At 55.8% G+C, this 17,038-nt stretch overlaps 1 protein-coding gene across 2 annotated transcripts; it reads right to left on the reverse strand.

Annotated features, from left to right (window-relative positions):
- Positions 1–351: 351 nt before the first annotated feature.
- On the reverse strand, positions 352–12,956 carry PYGM (glycogen phosphorylase, muscle associated). 2 transcript variants are annotated; one of them, XM_037053114.1, is made up of 20 exons: positions 12,625–12,956; positions 11,470–11,571; positions 11,298–11,376; positions 11,110–11,213; positions 10,609–10,740; positions 9,249–9,360; positions 9,078–9,160; positions 8,559–8,702; positions 8,135–8,227; positions 7,748–7,894; positions 7,453–7,616; positions 7,061–7,175; positions 6,449–6,550; positions 5,947–6,094; positions 5,578–5,636; positions 5,310–5,451; positions 4,685–4,892; positions 1,139–1,273; positions 864–930; positions 352–742 (listed from the first exon to the last, which is right to left on the reverse strand). In XM_037053114.1, exons 1-20 carry the CDS (start codon positions 12,865–12,867, stop codon positions 593–595), a joined length of 2,529 nt encoding a protein of 842 aa, XP_036909009.1. In that variant the 5' UTR covers positions 12,868–12,956; the 3' UTR covers positions 352–592. The 2 variants fall into 2 exon arrangements, with proteins under 2 accessions (XP_036909009.1, XP_036909008.1); XM_037053113.1 differs by lacking the exon at positions 12,625–12,956 and adding an exon at positions 11,939–12,107.
- Positions 12,957–17,038: the final 4,082 nt, after the last annotated feature.

The following is a 17,038-nucleotide window of genomic DNA, read 5'->3' on the forward strand; positions in this document are numbered from 1 at the left end:
CAAGAAGGCGCCAACCTTCCACAGGCCCCTCCCCGTCCCTGATTCCTCCTCCGATACTGTGAATCTTCAGTAGTCCCCAATCCAAGTCCCGGCTTCCAGCCCTTCTGGGCCCCACCCTAGCGGACGCCCCGCCTCCGGCCAGCCTGGCAGGCTGCTGACCTAGTATGGACACAGCACTGGGAAGAGAGGCGTGGAGGGTGACGTCGGGAAGGGGGCTGGAGAGTCCCGGGCTCTGTGTCCATGGGCTGCCTCCCCCTTCCACGGGAATGCACCTGCCGCGGGTGAGGGGAAGCCACGGTAACTGCGCAGCTGCTATTGTACCCGCCCGAGCTAAAAATATTTCCCAACAGAGAAGTTAAGGAGGCTCCCAAGGAGAATCCATTTATTGGGGAGCGGGAAGACTGAAGACAAGATAGGAGCAGTGTCCTCAGTCACACTGGACGCTGTGACTTCAAGGCTGGGGGTAAATGAGTGTTTCAGGAAGAGGCTTGGAGATCTAACTCCAGGACCCCACCCTCTGGATGAGGAGCTGGGGCTGGACCGCGAGGTTGCACACAGACTCAGCAGCAGGTTTGGGCTCTGGTCTGGAGGCTCACATCATCTCATCCGGGGCGGGCAGGGCCTGGCGGGAAGGCTCGACGCCCCATATCTCCCGGGCGTACTGGGCAATGGTGCGGTCACTGGAGAACTTGCCGGAGGTGGCTATGTTCCGGATCACCATCCGCGTCCACTCTCTTGGGTTCTAAAGGCCAAAAGGGAATTCTGGGTTCATCCTGCAGGTGGGGTGCCCAGCTTCCACCCCACCCCATCCCAGCCAGGGCCACCAGAGCCCTGCCAGCCCCTGGCCCAGGACCCCTCTTTACCTTGAACAGCGCACTGACTTTCTCCTGGCATTTAATATAGTCTTCATAATCCGCAAAGACTTTAAACCTGGAGGGGAATGGACAGGCAGGGAGCTCCATGAGGTCAAGGGCCAAACCCATCCTGTCCTGCTGGACCTCTGGGGACCGAGAGAGTGACACCGCTTCCAAGGGAGCCAGCCCCAACTGCCCAGGACTCCTGTCCAGCCTCCCTAACCTGCCAAGCCCTGCACAGCCCAGCAGCCCCACCTGGCCGATTCCCTGAGTGGCTAGCTCACCGGTCGTGGTGCATGAGCATGTTGACAATGTCCTTGAAGAGGTCAGGCTGTTTGGGGGAGAAGAAGCCACTGCTGAGCTGCTCGATGATCTGCCGAAGCTCAGGAATCCGATCGTAGTACTCCTGGGCATTGTACCTGCAGGGAAGAGCTGCAGTCAGCACCCAGGAAAGGGGCCCTGGCTCTTCCGCCAAAGAAAAGCCCAGAAATCCTGAGCCCCAGGGTCAGCCTGCTTCTGCCCTCCCTGCAGCTGCCAATGGAGCTCCTTTCCCTGGAGGCCCTCTCCTTTCTGTGCTCAGCTTTTTGCCCCTCTTGATGAGGATGAGGATGAGGATGAGGATGAGGAAACCGAGGCCTGGTGAGAGCAAAAAGGAAGCGGCAGAGCCCGCATAGCACCACCTGACCAGTGCGTTTCCTCCATGCATGGCCTTCTCCTCTGCTGCCCCAAGTCCAAACATGGCCTTACCTTCAGGCTCTACTGGGAGTGGACAGGTACCCCCTAAGGAGTATCCCTTTTTTAAAAAATATTCTTAATTTATTTTTTTAAGATTTTACTTATTTATCTTTAAAGGGGAAGGGAAGGAGAGAGGGAGAAAAATATCAATGTACGGTTGCCTCTCGTGCGTCCCCTCCTGGGAACTGGCCTGCAACCCAGGGATGTGCCCTCACTGGGAATCGAACCTCAACCCTTTGGTTCGCAGGCTGGCACTCAATCCACTGAGCCACGCCAGCCAGGGCCTAAGGAGGAGCCTTAAACTCAGCAAGCTCGCTGCAGCGCCCAGTGCCCACTTCCCTCCCGCGTTCCACTTTCTGTAGCAGCACAACTCATCTCTCTCCCTCGAACACCCAGATTCAAAACCGCTCCTAAGGCCACTCTTATCTCTTCCCTTCCTTCCCCTCTCCCAACCAGAGACCAAGGCCATCTCCTCAGCAATGTCCCCATTCCCCATCCACAACACTGGCCTGCTGCAAGTGACTGTCCCAGCATTGAGGTGTGAGTCCCCAGACTGGTCCCCCACCTGCACTTTGCCCCCTCCAGTCCAGTCTCCATTCTGCGGCCAAAGTTGTCCTTCTGGAGCCTAGAGCTGAACATCGCTCAAAACATTTCCCATCTCCCTCCTGTCCAAAGGACCAAGTCTGACTTCCTAGCCAGGCTTTGCAGGAGAACTTCCCCTCAATATCGAATGCCAGCTCTTACACGCTGTTGGTGGGGGTGTGACCTGTTGTGGGGGTGTGCACCAACCTTCTAGAGAACACCTGGGCAATATGTGTTCAGAGCCTCAAGAACTCATACTTTTTGACTCAGAAATACTCCCTTCTAATAATTATCTTAAGGAAATAATCAGACACATGGACAGAGATGTAAAAGGCTGGTCATGATAGTGATATTTACATCACCCAGGGGAATCAACTTTAATGTCCAACCATATGGAGTGGTTAAGTAAGTTAGAGCGTGTCCATAGGATGGAGCGCTATCCCAACACCCACAAGCATTCCAATGTTTGTGAAGACTAATGGCATGGAAAATGCCTCTCCAATGTTAAATAAGATATCAAGACTGTACATATAGGACTCCCAACTTCTAAACACTATATATACATACATCACATATATAAATATATGTAAGAAAAAGAAAACTGTGACTTTAGCCCTGGCTGGTGTGGCTCAGTGGATTCAGTGCCGGTCTGCAAACCGAGGGGTCGCTGGCTCGAATGCCAGTCTAAGGCGCAGGCCTGGGTTGCAGGCCAGGCTCCCAGTAGGGGGCGTGTGAGAGGCAACCACACATTGTTTCCCTCTCTTTCTTCCTCCCTTCCTCTCTCTCTAAAAATAAATAAATAAAATCTCTTTTTAAAAACATTTTAAAAACTATTTTATTACTTATTTATCTTTAGAGGGGAAGGGAAGGAGAGAGGAAGAGAAACATCAATGCATGGTTGCTTCTTGTGCATCCCCTGCTGGGAACTGGCCCCTGCCAGGAACTGACCTGCAACCCAGGCATGTGCCCTGACTGGGAATCGAACCGCGATCATCTGGTTTGCAGGCCCGCGCTCAATCCACTGAGCTACACCAGCCAGGGCTAAAATCTCTTTAAAAAGTTAAAAAAACTGTGACTTTGAGTCTGGGTGATGAAATTATATGTGACAGTTATTTTATTTCTTGTGGGTTTGTATTTTTTCCCATTAATGAGCATTAATGCTTTCATGATGAGAAAAAAAAAATCACATTTTAAAATAAATCTTAAAAAAAACACCCATAGTGTGCCCTGGCTGGTATGGCTCAGTGAATTGAACACTAGCCTGCAAACTAAAGGGTCACCAGTTCAATTCCCAGTCAGAGTACATGCCTGAGCTGCAGGCTACGTCCCCAATAGGGGGTGCACAAGAGGCAACCTCACATTGATGTTTCTCTCCCTCTCTTTCTCTCTTCCTTCCCCTCTCTCTAAAAAGTAAATAAATGAAAATATTTTTAAAAAGCATAATGTGGCCCTGGCTGGTGTAGCTCGGTGGATTGAGTGCAGGCCTGCGAACCACATGATCGCGGTTCGATTTCCAATCAGGGCACATGCCTGGGTTGCAGGCCAGTTCCCGGCAGGGAACTCACAAGAGGCAACCATACATTGATACTTCTCTCCTTCTCTCCTTCCCTTCCCATCTAAAGATAAATAAATAAAAAATCTTTCAAATAAATAAATAAATAAATAAGCATAATGCACCCTGGCTGGTGTGGCTCAGTGGATTGAGCATGAGCCTGCAAACCAAAGGGTTGCTGGTTTGATTCCCAGTCTAGGGCACATGCCTCAGTTGCAGGCCTGGTCTCCAGGGGGGTACCTCTGAAAGGCAGCCATACATTGATGTTTCTCTCCCTGTCTTTCTCCTCCCCTTCCCCTCTCTCTAAAAATAAATAAATAAAATATTTTTAAAAACCCATATTGCTAGGGAAATATCTCCTCTAAATAACTGAGTTTCTGGCCACAAGCACAATTGACCACTGTGTTCCTATTTCCCTTTTTGCCATGGTTGCCAGGGAGCTAAGAATTTACGCTTACTTCCAATTCCACAGATAATATTCTCTCTTAGGACTGATATGATTTTCTCTTCCTTTTCACTCAGTTCTGTGTTACTTCTTCCTTTTCCCATATTATTAAACTTGTTTTTATAAGTTACCTCAAAAGTTTTCCAGCCCTGGCTGGTGTAGCTCAGTGGATTGAGTGTGGGCTTGTGAACCACGCGATTGCGGCTCGATTCCCAGTCAGGGCACGTGCCTGGGTTGCAGGCCAGTTCCCAGCAGGGGACGCACGAGAGGCAACCATACATCGATGTTTCTCTCCCTCTCTCCTTCCCTCCCCCTCTAAAGATAAAAAATAAAATCTTTACAAATTTTTCAAAAAAAACAAAGTTTTCCAGAATTCTGATGGCATAACCAAGACCTTGTGCAGCCTGCACTAGCCTTTCTGGGCATGCCTCTTGCTCCCAGCCCCACCCTCCAACAGCCACACCTTGGGGTCTCCTGCCCAAAGACTGTGAACTGAAGAGCATTTGACCCCCATACCCTCTCTGGTCAAGCTTCTCCACATCCTCCTCCCGCATGCCGAAGATAAAGAAATTCTCCTCCCCTGCCTCTTCTGCCATCTCCACGTTGGCCCCATCCATGGTGCCGATGGTCAGGGCCCCATTGAGCATGAACTTCATGTTGCCGGTGCCTGAGGCCTCGGTGCCCGCAGTGGAGATCTGCTCAGAGAGGTCAGCGGCTGGGATCACTGTGGGGCGGCAGCAGGAGGACACGATCAGCTCTGGGAAAAGCCCTGCCCCAGCTGGGGTGCTGGAGGTAGGCCGGCCCCAGGCATAGCCAGACTCAAAGCACCCCCACCACAGCCCTCCGCGCTCCAACAGCTGAGTCTCCCTCTCACCCCCGACCTTCGCCGTGACTGTTGAACTTCTGGGGCCCACCCTGCTGCGTGGTGTGATTGGACAAATGCCAACAAGGCCCCTCTCCTCTACAATACCACCTGTGCTGCCAGAAACCCCACCATCAGCGGGACAGCCTCATGATTCAATTATGGCCCTTTCCAGATTCTTCTTTAAAGTGCAAGCACCTCCGGGAGAGGTGACTAATACCTCTTCTGGGCAACGAACTAATCAGAGCCTCCCTAGGGTCCCCACAGGTGGCACCCCACCTTTCTCGGCCAGTGACACTCTGTAGTTCTCCAGGAAGATCACGCGGAGTCGGTCTCCCACCACCGGGTCATGGTTGACCACATCCCCAATGGATGTGATGAGTTTGATGATCATCTTGGCCATGTGGTACCCAGGGGCAGCCTGTGGGGGCAGTCTGGAGTCAGCTCCGTGGCCCAGCCCCCTACCCCCATCCTGCAGCCCAGCCAAGGCTGACCTCAACCTGGACATCAAAAGACCAGAGCCATGGTCTATGGCCCAGCTTCTCACCTTCCCCCCAATCATCACAGTGCGAGGCACAACAAACTTATTGGGGTCCTTCCTGATACCTGTGGAGAAGAAGAGGCATGAAGTGGACCGGGTTTTCTCTCTGGGCAGTAGCTCCTGACAGTGCCCACCCAGCCAGGGACCAGGCTGGGAGACAGGAGGCCTGACTTGAGCAATCACTTGCTACGGGACCTCATATCTGTCCCTTCCCCTTCTCTGAGCCTCAGTTTGCCCATCTGTAAAATGGGATGGGGATATTTCTATGTCCCAAGGGTTGTCCCGAGGCTAAAGGAACTGTCAACTCGGAAGCATGCAGACTGGGAGGTACATGGAGGAGAGAACCAGGTGATGAAGTGGGTCCCTGTCACTCACGGTTGTACAGGGTGATGATGTGGAGGCAGTTGAGGAGCTGGCGTTTATATTCATGAATCCGCTTCACCTGGACGTCGAAGAGTGAGTTGGGGTTGATACGGACTTTGTATTCCTTCTCTAGATAAGCAGAGAACTTCAGCTTGTTTTCCTGAAGGCAGGGGAGGGGGGAGAGCTCACCAACAGGCCTCAGCCTCAGGCGATCCTACAGTCTCATCTCTTTCCCAGGAAGGGAGGGGACACAGGGCTCACATGCCACCTTCATCCACTCCTACACCAGGGCAGACATTGCTAATCAATGTCAGCAGACATTGCTAATCAATGTCAGCAGTCTTCCAGTGAGGTCCGATGCTGCTTTCCCACCACAGACTCCACACAACTGCTACCAGTGGCCTGAGGTTGCAGGAGACGGGAGCTTATTGGCCATTCCTGACCGGGCCTTCTGGGCCTCCAGCAGTCTCCGCTGCAGGCCGGCACCGGGGGCCCAGGTTGCAGTGCTCCTCACCTGCTTCACTTTGGCCACATCCCGGATAAAGGCTTCGTCGTTTACGAAGGGGAGCAGTTTGCGCAGCTGGTCCAGATCTGAGATGTAATCCTCCCCAATGCGCTGTGGGAAGAAGGCTCTCAGCAGGCCCACCCCTCCTCTGACAGAGAGGTCCCTTTCCAGGTCAGCGAGCGCCACGCAGCTCCTCCCGGTCCAGCTCCCCAGCTGGGGCGTAACCCGAAAACGTGCATCTTCTTCCCCTCCCAACCTTGACCTGACCCCAGTGGCTTTCATCTGGCCTTTTCCTCATACAGGCAATGACCTCACAGCCCAGCCCCCAATCTCTGTCTCCTTCCAGTCTCACTTCCGATGTAACCTATGGATGACCCCTCTGTTAGATCATAAACTCCTCCAGGTTGACCTTCATAGCAGGGCCTCTACAGCCTGTAAGGCATCCTCAGGCAAGTAGGAAACATTTTCCCTCCCTCCAGTACACACAGGGCTTAGGAACAAGGAGCAACAAAGGTGTCAGCCCTCCACTGGGCACCTGTAGTAAACGCCTACAGGACCATACCCAGCTGATCCCCGAAGTGACACGTGCTGACCCCTACTGGCCATACAATGACCTCTCACCTCAGCAATGACTTCTGCCAGCCCAGGGTTACACATAACCAGCCAGCGCCGAGGGGTGATGCCATTGGTTTTATTCTGGAACTTATGAGGCTCCAGCTCATAGAAGTCCTTGAAGCTGCAAAAATGGAGTTGGGGCGGGGGGGTCACCACTCACCCCTGTGGGATGAAGACCTCCTTGCAGGGCCCCTATCCTGGTTTCTTGATGAAAAAGGCCTGTGGGTGAAGGGTGCTGCTGTGTGTAAGAGGGGGGTCGCCGGGGGACAGGACTGGACCCTGCTTGTTACAGCGATACCACCTGTGGAAGGGCCAGCTGTGCTGTGCAGTGACGGGGTGGGCCTGTCGGTGACAGGGGCCTAGAGGAGGTGGGCCTAGCGAGAGACTTGGGGGCTCACATGGTCTTCTTGAGGATCTCAGAGTGGATGCGAGCCACGCCATTGACGGCGTGAGACCCGGCGATGCACAGGTGCGCCATGTTGATGCGCTTCACCGCGTCCTCTTCCACAAGCGACATGCGCCGCAGCCGGTCTACATCCCCTGGGAACGCGGCTGCCACACGCTGTGCCAGAGAACCCAGAGCTAGAACTGGATGCAGGAACCAAGTTCCCAGCCCCGTACCCTCAGAGCTCTGCTGAGAGCCCTCCCCATTAGCGTCTCGGGCCCCATGCTGCCCACGCTGCCTCCACTCACGTTAAGGAAGCGCTGGTTGATTTCATAGATGATCTGGAGATGCCGCGGCAACAGCGTCTCCATGAGGTGCACCGGCCAGCGCTCCAGGGCCTCGGGCAGCACCGTGTGGTTGGTGTAGGCGCAGGTCCTCACCGTCAAGTTCCATGCCTGGCAGAGGAATGAAGAATCAAGACCCCAGGGCCTAAGTCCTGGGGCTGCCCACACGCACTGTGCAGCCAGGAGCCCAGCCCTGCCACTGAGGGTCCAGGTTCCAGGACACCCACTCTCCAGGCCTCCCACTGCCATCTGTTTAGTCGGGGATCCACTCACATCTTTCACTCCCCAGCCTGGGAAGGGAACCCTGAGGCAGAGAAGGCTAGACGGGGGTGCAAGGGTCTGGAAGCCCACCTTGTCCCAGTCCAGGTGCTCCAGGTCCACCAGAATCCTCATCAGCTCTGGGATGGCCAGCGAGGGGTGGGTGTCATTGAGCTGGATGGCCACCTGTTGGCAGAGGGAGCAGGCAGAGGGTCAGTCTGGGCACCATACCAAGGCTAAGGCCGCTGTCCTTTGCCCCTTCAGAGTCCCCTCCAGGGGCCCAGTGTGGTTCTAGGGCTGAGCTAGGGGCAGAGGCTCCCATGGGAGCAGCTTTGGGGTTGGAGCAGGAGGGAGCTCAGTTCTGTGCATTGAGGATCCAGAGCAGGGCACCCCCACATGCACACCCCGCCGCCAGCCTCCACCTGCTCATCTATAAAATGGGCAGAGGAGGCTGCAGGGAAGAGCATGGCACACCTTACAGCAGGTGGACAGGGCAGCCCTCGCTGCAGCCCGGTACCTTATCTGGGAAGGCATCAAAGCTCGTGCGCACGGCATCCCGGCAGCCAAACTTAGAGGACTTGAAGCGGCGGATGATGTCCTGGAGCGTAGCGGCCACTACAAAGTACTCCTGCTTCAGCCGCAGCTCCTTCCCCTCGAAGAACTGGGGACAGTGTAAGGCAGAGCAGTCAAGGAGGTGAAGTCACGACCTAACAACTGTGGGTGTGGCTCGGAGAGACCCCACAGATGTTGAGACCCGAGAGTCCTGAACGGCCCCCATGTCTAGGAGCCAGGGGTCTTTGCCCCACCACCAAGTGGCAATGGTGACAGTGTCAGAAGCAGGACATACAAGGACCAGGGAACAGCTGCTCCACAGTGCCCACCAAAACCTGCTGTGCCCCGGGACTCAGCCATCCTCCCACTTAACCAGGGGGGACAAACAGGACACACAAGGACCAGGCATGTGTCCTGCCCGTCCCCCTCTCCTGCCTTCTCTCAGGCACACAGGCTTCCTGCCGGCAGCCCTGGAGAGACATACGTTGTCGTTGGGGTACAGGACACGAGAGATGTTTTCAGCCAGGTTACGGTCCAGCACAGCCTGGATGTAGCCACCAATGTTGACTGGGGGGCAGAAGTGGGGACAGGGTCAGGCTCGGGCCCAGCACGGGGTGGGGGGCGGGAACTGCTGACTTGGGGCAGCCGAACTCACAGTCCTTGAGGTTGAAGTCGTTGGGGGCCTTGGCAGACCACAGGCGCATGGTGTTGACGATGTTGTTGCGGTAGCCAGGCACAGGTGTGTCGTACGGCATGGCCAGCACCACCTGCAGGGGCGGACGGTGTGGCCTCAAGAGCTGGGCACCTGCTATGTCTCACCTGTGGAGCCCTGAGAGCTGGGGCTCTGGGCTTCATCCCTGCACTCCGCCAACTCCCAACCTCTAGGGTCTGGTCCCAACTCCAGGTGACCTCAAGCAAAGACCCCTACTTCTCTGGCCCTGGTCCATAAAGAGAGGACAGCCCCAGGATCACCTCCACTCCAGCCGGCCTTGCCAGCTGGTGTAAGGACTACGGGGGCAGGAGGCAGTGATGGGCCGAGAGACCAAGCTGATGCTCTGTCGGTGGCCACTCTGCAGGGATGGGGATGAGCGGGCCCACCTGGTTTGAGTGCAACCCTGAGGACACTCTGGGCTCAGAAAAGGGCTGGAAGACCTGGGGCCTGGCTGGAGGAGTCACAGAGGTCAAGCCCACCCAAGGAGCTTATGCCTGGTTGACCACAAGGCTAATCAGCAGTGACTAGTGGTTGCTGCCAACAACCGTCTGCTCCCACGGGGCTGGGGGCATATCCACTCCGCCCTCCTCAGTATGAAGTAGCCCCAACTGGAGTCAAGTGGAAGCTGTAGCTCAGAGAAGGAAGGGACAGTCCCAAGCGCGGAGAGCCAGGTGGGCGGCCAAAGCCCCTGCTGGACCTTAGCATGGATGACAGCAGAACAGATGCCCCGTTCTGAAGGCCTAGAGGTTTCTGTGCCGCCATCTGGAGGCCGATGGCCCTGCAGCTCGAGCCAGGGGCCTGGCTGAGCTGGAATCCAGGCACCAGGCTTGGCTTTAGGGCTCCCTCTCACTTGCTCTCTGACCTGGAACAAGTCCATCCCCTCTCAAGGCTTTCATTTTCTCCCCTCGGCCTCCTCCTTGCCTACTGCTTTATTTCCCATCATGCCCCCAGTTCAGATGTGTGGAGACTCAGGTCGCCACGATTACTTTCTGATGGACTTTGCAGGGCAAAGTGGAGCGTAGTCAGGGGAGGGGCCTTGGTGGACAATGCAGCCTCTCTCCTCCTCCTCCTCCTCGGCTCTGTACTTGGCCTAGCTCCCTTGTGACCCTACTGTCTCCAGCCTCCAGCTGTGTAGCCTTGGTTAACTGACTTAACCTCTCTGAGCCTTGGTGTCCTCTGTTGTAAAAGGCCCCGGGTCCAGTAGCCTCAGGCTCTTTCCCTGTATCTCCCTATTTCCTCTAGGAGCCTCCTCCTCCCCTTCTCCCTTGCTGGGTCCTCCCCGATTCCCTGGCTTTGTCTTCACCTGTGTGTCTACCCACTTGGCCCCCTGGCTGGTGTGCTCCACTCGGCCATAGAAGTGCACGGGCAGCGTAAACTCGGGTCGGGCCTTCTCCCAGGGGTTGCCGTAGCGAAGCCAGTCATCAGCCTCCTCCATCTGAGCTCCAGGCAGATCAGGGGAGAAAGGAAGGCAGCATCAGACCCAGACTCACCCCACTGTGGGCAGTAAGCGGGGCAGGAGCAGTGGCCCTGGTATACCCTATACAGGGTGTAAATTAAGGGCACTGGGATGAGCTCTGGGCTGGTGGGATATCCAACGGGATATGGTATGTGTATGAGAGGTCAAGAGATGCCACAGGCATGAACCACCTGCTTCAGGAGTGACCAGCTGGCTTTGGAGGCAGGGGCAAGGATGCTTTTCATCAAGACTGGGCTTAGTTCTGGTCTATCCAGAGATAGAAAGCCAAATGGGAGTCCCTCCCTTCATTACCAGGTCCCCACAAAGTCAGGGCCCAAGGTTGCTCACCTGCCAGCCCCCGCAGATCTTCTGGTTAAAAATCCCGAACTCATAGCGGATCCCGTAACCATAGGCAGCCAGGCCCAGTGTCGCCATAGAATCCAGAAAGCAGGCTAGGGGTGTGCAGGGAGGTCAGTGTCTGGGGCCCAGCACCAAAGAACCCTCCGCCCACCCTGAGCCCTACCACCCCCCCTCACCTGCCAGCCGGCCCAGGCCCCCATTGCCCAGCCCTGCGTCTTCCTCGATTTCCTCCAGCTCCTCCATATCCAGGCCCAGCTAGAGGGGACAGGGTGTGGCAGCAGTCAGGGTCACCGGCCAGCAGGAAAACCCCCCAACCCCTAAGGCTTGCCTCACACCCAGCCCCCACACCTGGTAGACAGCCTCATCGCAGGCATTCTCCAAGGCCAGGTTCACCATGGTGTTTTGCAATGTCCGGCCCATGTAGAACTCCAGAGACAGGTAGTAGATCCTCTGCGAGAAACAGGCGTGCAGGGGGAGGGATCAGGGCTGCCGACCAGCATTCAGGAAGGCCCAGCTGGGCCTCTCGCACCTCCTGCCCCACTCCAAGGTCCCAGCGTGTCCCCGCGTGTCCCAGCTGGGACTTCAGAGTCCATTCCCCACCCCTGCACCATTTCAGGCTTTGGGACCCCACTGGGAAGGTTCAGACCCCAGCATTTCCTCTGCCTTTGGACAAATCACTTTTCTTTTCTGAGCCTGTTTCCTCATCTGGAAAATGGGGCTGGCCATATCTACGTAGGGGGTGGAGGTGCTTGGGAGAGGGGGAGACCCCTTCCATCCCAAAAAGCCTCCCGACAGCGCAGCAGGGAGTCAGAAATACCTCCAAGGGCTCCCTGAAAGAGGAAAGCCAAGCCGAGAGAAAGTCGTTTGCTCAAGGTCATACAATGACTCACAGCTAGAGTCAGCCCCCTCCTGTCCTTCCAGTGCACAGCTACCCTTGGCCCTCAAGCCTCGGACCCAAGAAAGGCCTGGAGAGGCACCGGGACCCAGGATGTTGGTGGGGCCGGTTTCCTGGTTGCCTGAGTTGTATCTCCCCCACCCCTGCCCAGGAGTGTCAGGTTGCTGACATTTACCGCTGACCCCAAAAGACACTTGATCCCACTGCCCCGACTGTCCCAGCTGCTCACCACCTGCTACCCAGGCACACCACACACACATGCGATGACACAGTGTTGCCTTCTTCAGGTCCCCCACGTCAGGTCCAACCCAGGCCTCCGGGGCCTTCCTGGCCCTGCCCCAGGAGCCCCTCCACTTTCTGAGTGGGTGCTGGGCCTTTGCAACCAGCCCACCTGAACTGAGCCCCCTGACCTGGCCCCGCCTCAGGTTCCTCTTCCTGGGCTCCCCCAGCACCCATCGCCCCTAAGACCCCTGGACCCTCCAACCTCAGGAATTTGGAGTGACCATTTATTTTGCCACAGGAAACTGACCCCAGGAAGGGTCAAGCTATCCCAGGCCCCTGGCAGGGTCCCCAGCCCATTTCCTTGCCCTGGGTGCCCCAGTCAGCACCTTGGGGTCCTTCTCATAGTAGTGCTGCTGCGTGCGGATCCAGCGGCCCACGAGGTGGTCACGCACAGTGTGGGCCAGCGCAAAGTAGTAGTCTCGAGGGGTGGCCACATTGCGGTCCTTTACGAGTGTGAAATGTAGGTGCCGGTTGAAGTTCTTCTTCAAGTCGGTCACATTCTCCACGCCAGCCAGGCCACGCACACTGATTTGCTTTCTCTTCTCCTGGTCTGAGAGGGGCCGGGACATGGCTGCGGGAGGGTGGGCTGGGCTGACCAGTGGATGCGCGGACGCGGACGGGAGGCCTCCGTGGTCCCTCCAGCCAGGGAGTGGAAATCCCCAGGCGCCTGGTGATTTAAGGCCAGACTCTGGGCAGCATGCCCCGCCTCCCTGGGAGGTGGGAGGGTCTTGGCCTGACAGCCCAGGAGCTATTTCTGGATGAGGGGAGGAGAAGAGAGGCAGGGAGAGCCTGGCTCATTCACAGCCCTGCTTTGCCCATGTCCTCCGGGCCTTGCACACCGGGGTTTTCTGTCTTCTGTCTCTGTCCTCTGCAGCAGGGACAGAAACGAAATACAGCAGGTGGAGTGCTGGCTTGAGAGGCTTGCTGGAGCCGATGGCTGTGACTTTGGCTTAAGACTTGCCTTGATTTTGCCCTTTTCCTGGGTTATAAATAAAGGTGGGCTGGACTGTGGGCTCTCAAGTAGGAGAGTCTGAGGGGGCTGTCAAGTGCGCAGGTGTTGGGAGGCCCAGCCTTGGTCAGAGCAGGTTGGTTTGCTTTAGACATTTGCCTGGACGCTGCAAACCACAGGCTGAATGGCCCCTGCTAAGGTTTCCCTAGTGGCTACACTGGGGGGCTCTTGTTAGCCGCCCTCTGGGGGGAAGGCCACATGTTGTGGCAAAAGTGGACAGGACCCCCACCTCCTTGCAGGCTGAAGGGCCAGGATTGATGGTCAGTGTGCCCCAAACAGAAGAGTGCAGCTAGTGTAGGACACTGAGAAAAGGGATGCCGGGAGTTTCAGGGGGTGGAATTGGGGAATGTTACCTGAGGCAGGGCCACTACCCTCACCCCACCCCCACCCAAACTGATCTGCTCTGAGGTCCCCCTGTTGCTGTCCCTCAAGGAGCTCTGAAGTGACCTTTTGAGAGGGACGGTCAGATTACAGGCCAACTTTGGCTAGGGCCCGACAGGCTGCAGCAGGGGCCCCTGGGAACTGTAGTCCTGTGGGCCCACAGGGGTAGGAGAAACTGAAATATACTCCCCAGTTCCCACCGTAACATTGGTGGGAAGTATTAGGTTTTCCTGTGAGGCAGCTGCCAGGTGATTGGAAGCCTTCTCCCACTCACTCCTCCCACCTGGCGCCACCACTGGACAGGGACTTAGTGGTCCAGGGTTCACAGCTATGATCTCACCTGTAAAATGGGAGCCCCTGCACCCCAGAACTTTACACCATTTTCCTTTGGAGGCTTTGGCTGCCCTCCACTGCCAGCTCAGGGCCTGGCTCCAGCACTGTTATGCTGTGCAACCTTACGCAGGTTGCTTTCCTTTTCTGAGCCTTGGACTCAAATCAAATTTCTAAGTCTTGTGAAGGCCAACTTCAGATCCTGCTTTGTTCTTCAAGCAGAGAGCCCAAGGTCTTGTGCTATTCCAAAGGCTGCCTGGGCCTCCTGGGGCGGTGGGCCCGTGGAGGGAGGAACTTCATGTTCTGGTCTGAGGACTGAAGGTCAGAGACCTGGACAACTGCAGAATGCTACTGAGAGGCTGGTTCAGGGAAAGCCAGTTTTTCCCTGAGGACTTTCTGAGCCACAGCAGGCCCGGCCCGGTAATAACAGCTCAGTGTGGGGGCCCAAGTCAAGTCCCACCCAGGCTTTCTGATCCCCAAGCCCCGCTCTGCCCATATCCCGAGACAGCCTTCCTGTGTGGGTCTTCAACAGTGCTATGCTTCACAGTGGAGGAAAAAGGTCCTAAAGGAAAGACCTGTCTTCTTTTAGAAGTCTTTTATACATTATGTTAAAAAATAAAATAAACAATGCCTAGCAGCACTCTGGTCCTTTCACAGGTCCCATCCTCAGCCTCCGGGGCTGTGCCTCTGAGCGGCTTCACCCCACCTTCTACCAGGCCCCTGGGCCGGCAGCTTGGCCTGCACTCTAGTCCGGGAGGGCTGGGCCAGGCAGAGTTCAGGAGGCTGGTTGGCAGTCATCCCTGGGCGAGGCCCACCAGTCATGCAGCTGTCACCTCACACCCCAATGGGGGCTGCACACTTTGGCCCCACAAACCCTTGCACAGACCCCTCATTGCCTGTAAGACTCTTTTCCTGCCACTAAGGACCTGCTCCCCACAAACCACTCCCATCTTTTCATCCAGTTCCCCAAGTTAATTCATTCAGTCCTTCTCCAGCACTTGGCCCCAGGCCTTCTTCCTGCTTATCAATTCAGTCCTCATCCTTCCTCTGCGCTTAGGCACTCGCCAAACTGGGACATATCCTGTTTCTACTGGGAACAGACGCACTTTTGACTCGTTTTTTTCTCATGGGTTCTTTTGCCTTCTGTTGTGCCAGTGACCCCCAACTCTTTCTTTCCCCTTCACTGTCCCAACCCAGCAGGCTACGTGGAAGGTTCAAACTGCCCTATTTCTACTGCGCTAGGCTGTTTCATCATCACACCCTAGTGTATGTGCATTTATTTTAAGGAATCTTGAAAGCACACGTTAGCTCCAAGGAGCTGAACTAACTCAAGGCTGTTTACATCTGACTAGGTTCCTCACCAGAAATCCTGCCTCCTTCCCCAGACCAACCTTGGGTTTCTGCAGGACGCTTGGCTGGGTCTCGGTAACAGAGCCCTAACGCTGACCTTTCCCGACTGGCGCTCCAAGCACCACAAGCTCTCCAAATGCGGAGACACTGCAGCCAAGTGCACAGCAGGAAAAAGGGGTGCCTGGTCCCCTGTAACTGGGTCCCACAGGGGCCTTTTCCCACCCTGGGTGTCTCCAGGGGGGTGATGTGCTCCCCATTCTGCCACAAAGGCAGGCATCTTGCTGCCATTCTGAGGGCCAACCCTCCCTGCTCTCTCCCCTCCATTCCAGGAGAAATTTCCAGCTGCCCAGAGAAAGGCCCAAGACTGATGCCTTCAGTCAGGCACTTTGTTACTCTCCAAAACCTTAAAAGCTGACGGCAGGGAGCAGAGAGGGAGCAAGCACAGGAATGGAGCTGGCCCCAGGGGAGACAGACAGGAGATGGCTGGGCTGTGGTTAAGTCATTTATTGATTTTATTTCTAAAACCCACATAGCGCCACTTTGCCTCTTCCAGAGCTTCAAAGAGCTAATTAACTGCCCAATGAGCCCACCAGGGAAACCAAGCTGGTGGGGAAGCAATGAGGTGAAGCCAAGGTCAAAGGTAGCCAGGCCTGAGCCCTGCCTCCACTCCATCAGTGAAGGACAAAGACTTCTCCTTCCTCCTTCTAGTCAACTGAGGTTTAGAGCCAGGTTAGGGAACCCACAGAACTTTCTGAGGCTTCCATTATGCCACGGGCCTACGGCAAAGAACAAGCACCCTGGAAGGGGTGCAGACACTTGGGCTTAGCTCCAGATCAACAGCAGTGGCCAGCTCCAGCTTGAAGCTGGAAAGCAGCCCAAGCCAGAGTTGTCCCCACTGGTCAGCTGCTGGGAGCAGCAGGAGCTTGTCACCTTGTCCCACCCATTAGCCTCCCTGAAGGAAGGAAAGGCAGCCAGGGCAGGACCAGTTCTCCCAGGGGTAGTGAGGGCGAGGACCTCTTGTGGAGACTGGACATAGATTTTCCTGGTGCCAAATGGGCACCGTCAAGACATGAAAGCATAATACAGCCTAAGACTATGGAAGAAAGTGCTTACAAGGCAGAAGGTGGGGCAACTTCTCTTGGCCCCACCACTGCCTAAAGCTAGGCAGTGCTGGCAGGCTCTAAGTCACCAACAGAGAAAGAAAAGCCACTTCGCAATTTTAATTTTAGCTGCTCTGTGTCTGACAGGCAGGATTAGCTGGCTTGACCTTTACTGCTGATGCCTCCCTAGGCCCAAGGCCTCAGTCAGGTGGCAGCTCCCAGGCCCAAATCACAACTGGAGCTACTGAATACGGGAAGGAGGTGTCTATGCTCCAGGGAAATGCCTTAAAAAGGACAGGGACCAGGAGGATAAGGGGTAACCAGGGAGGAGAACCTGGTTCTCTGCTATTAACTAGTACACAAAAAGGAGGTGGTGGGGATACCCACACACGCTGCTTTCCCCAGCAAAGCCACATAGGGAGGTTGGCAGAGGCTTCCTTAGCTAATGCCCCACAGGTTCACCAAGGAAAAGGGGACAAATAGGGCCACAGGCTGAACACAGGTAACCCTGGTGACACTGATGGTGACTGGAGGGAGGGGAGTTTAAGAGAAAATAAAGAAACAGACCCA

The sequence above is a fragment of the Sturnira hondurensis genome, unplaced genomic scaffold (genome assembly GCF_014824575.4).
Source record: "Sturnira hondurensis isolate 20B ecotype Veracruz unplaced genomic scaffold, ASM1482457v3 Scaffold0007797, whole genome shotgun sequence".
NCBI classification, from domain to species: domain Eukaryota; kingdom Metazoa; phylum Chordata; class Mammalia; order Chiroptera; family Phyllostomidae; genus Sturnira; species Sturnira hondurensis.

What these genes read in the sequence shown, in the direction of transcription:
- PYGM (XM_037053114.1), bottom strand. Translation starts at nt 12,867, where the DNA reads ATGTCCCGGCCCCTCTCAGACCAGGAGAAGAGAAAGCAAATCAGTGTG. An exon ending in AGATCTGCGGGGGCTGGCAG is followed by an intron (nt 10,741 to 11,109) that starts GTGAGCAACCTT and finishes CCTGGAGCTCAG; the next exon opens with ATGGAGGAGGCTGATGACTG. An exon ending in AGTGTCACTGGCCGAGAAAG is followed by an intron (nt 4,893 to 5,309) that starts GTGGGGTGCCAC and finishes GCCGCCCCACAG; the next exon opens with TGATCCCAGCCGCTGACCTC.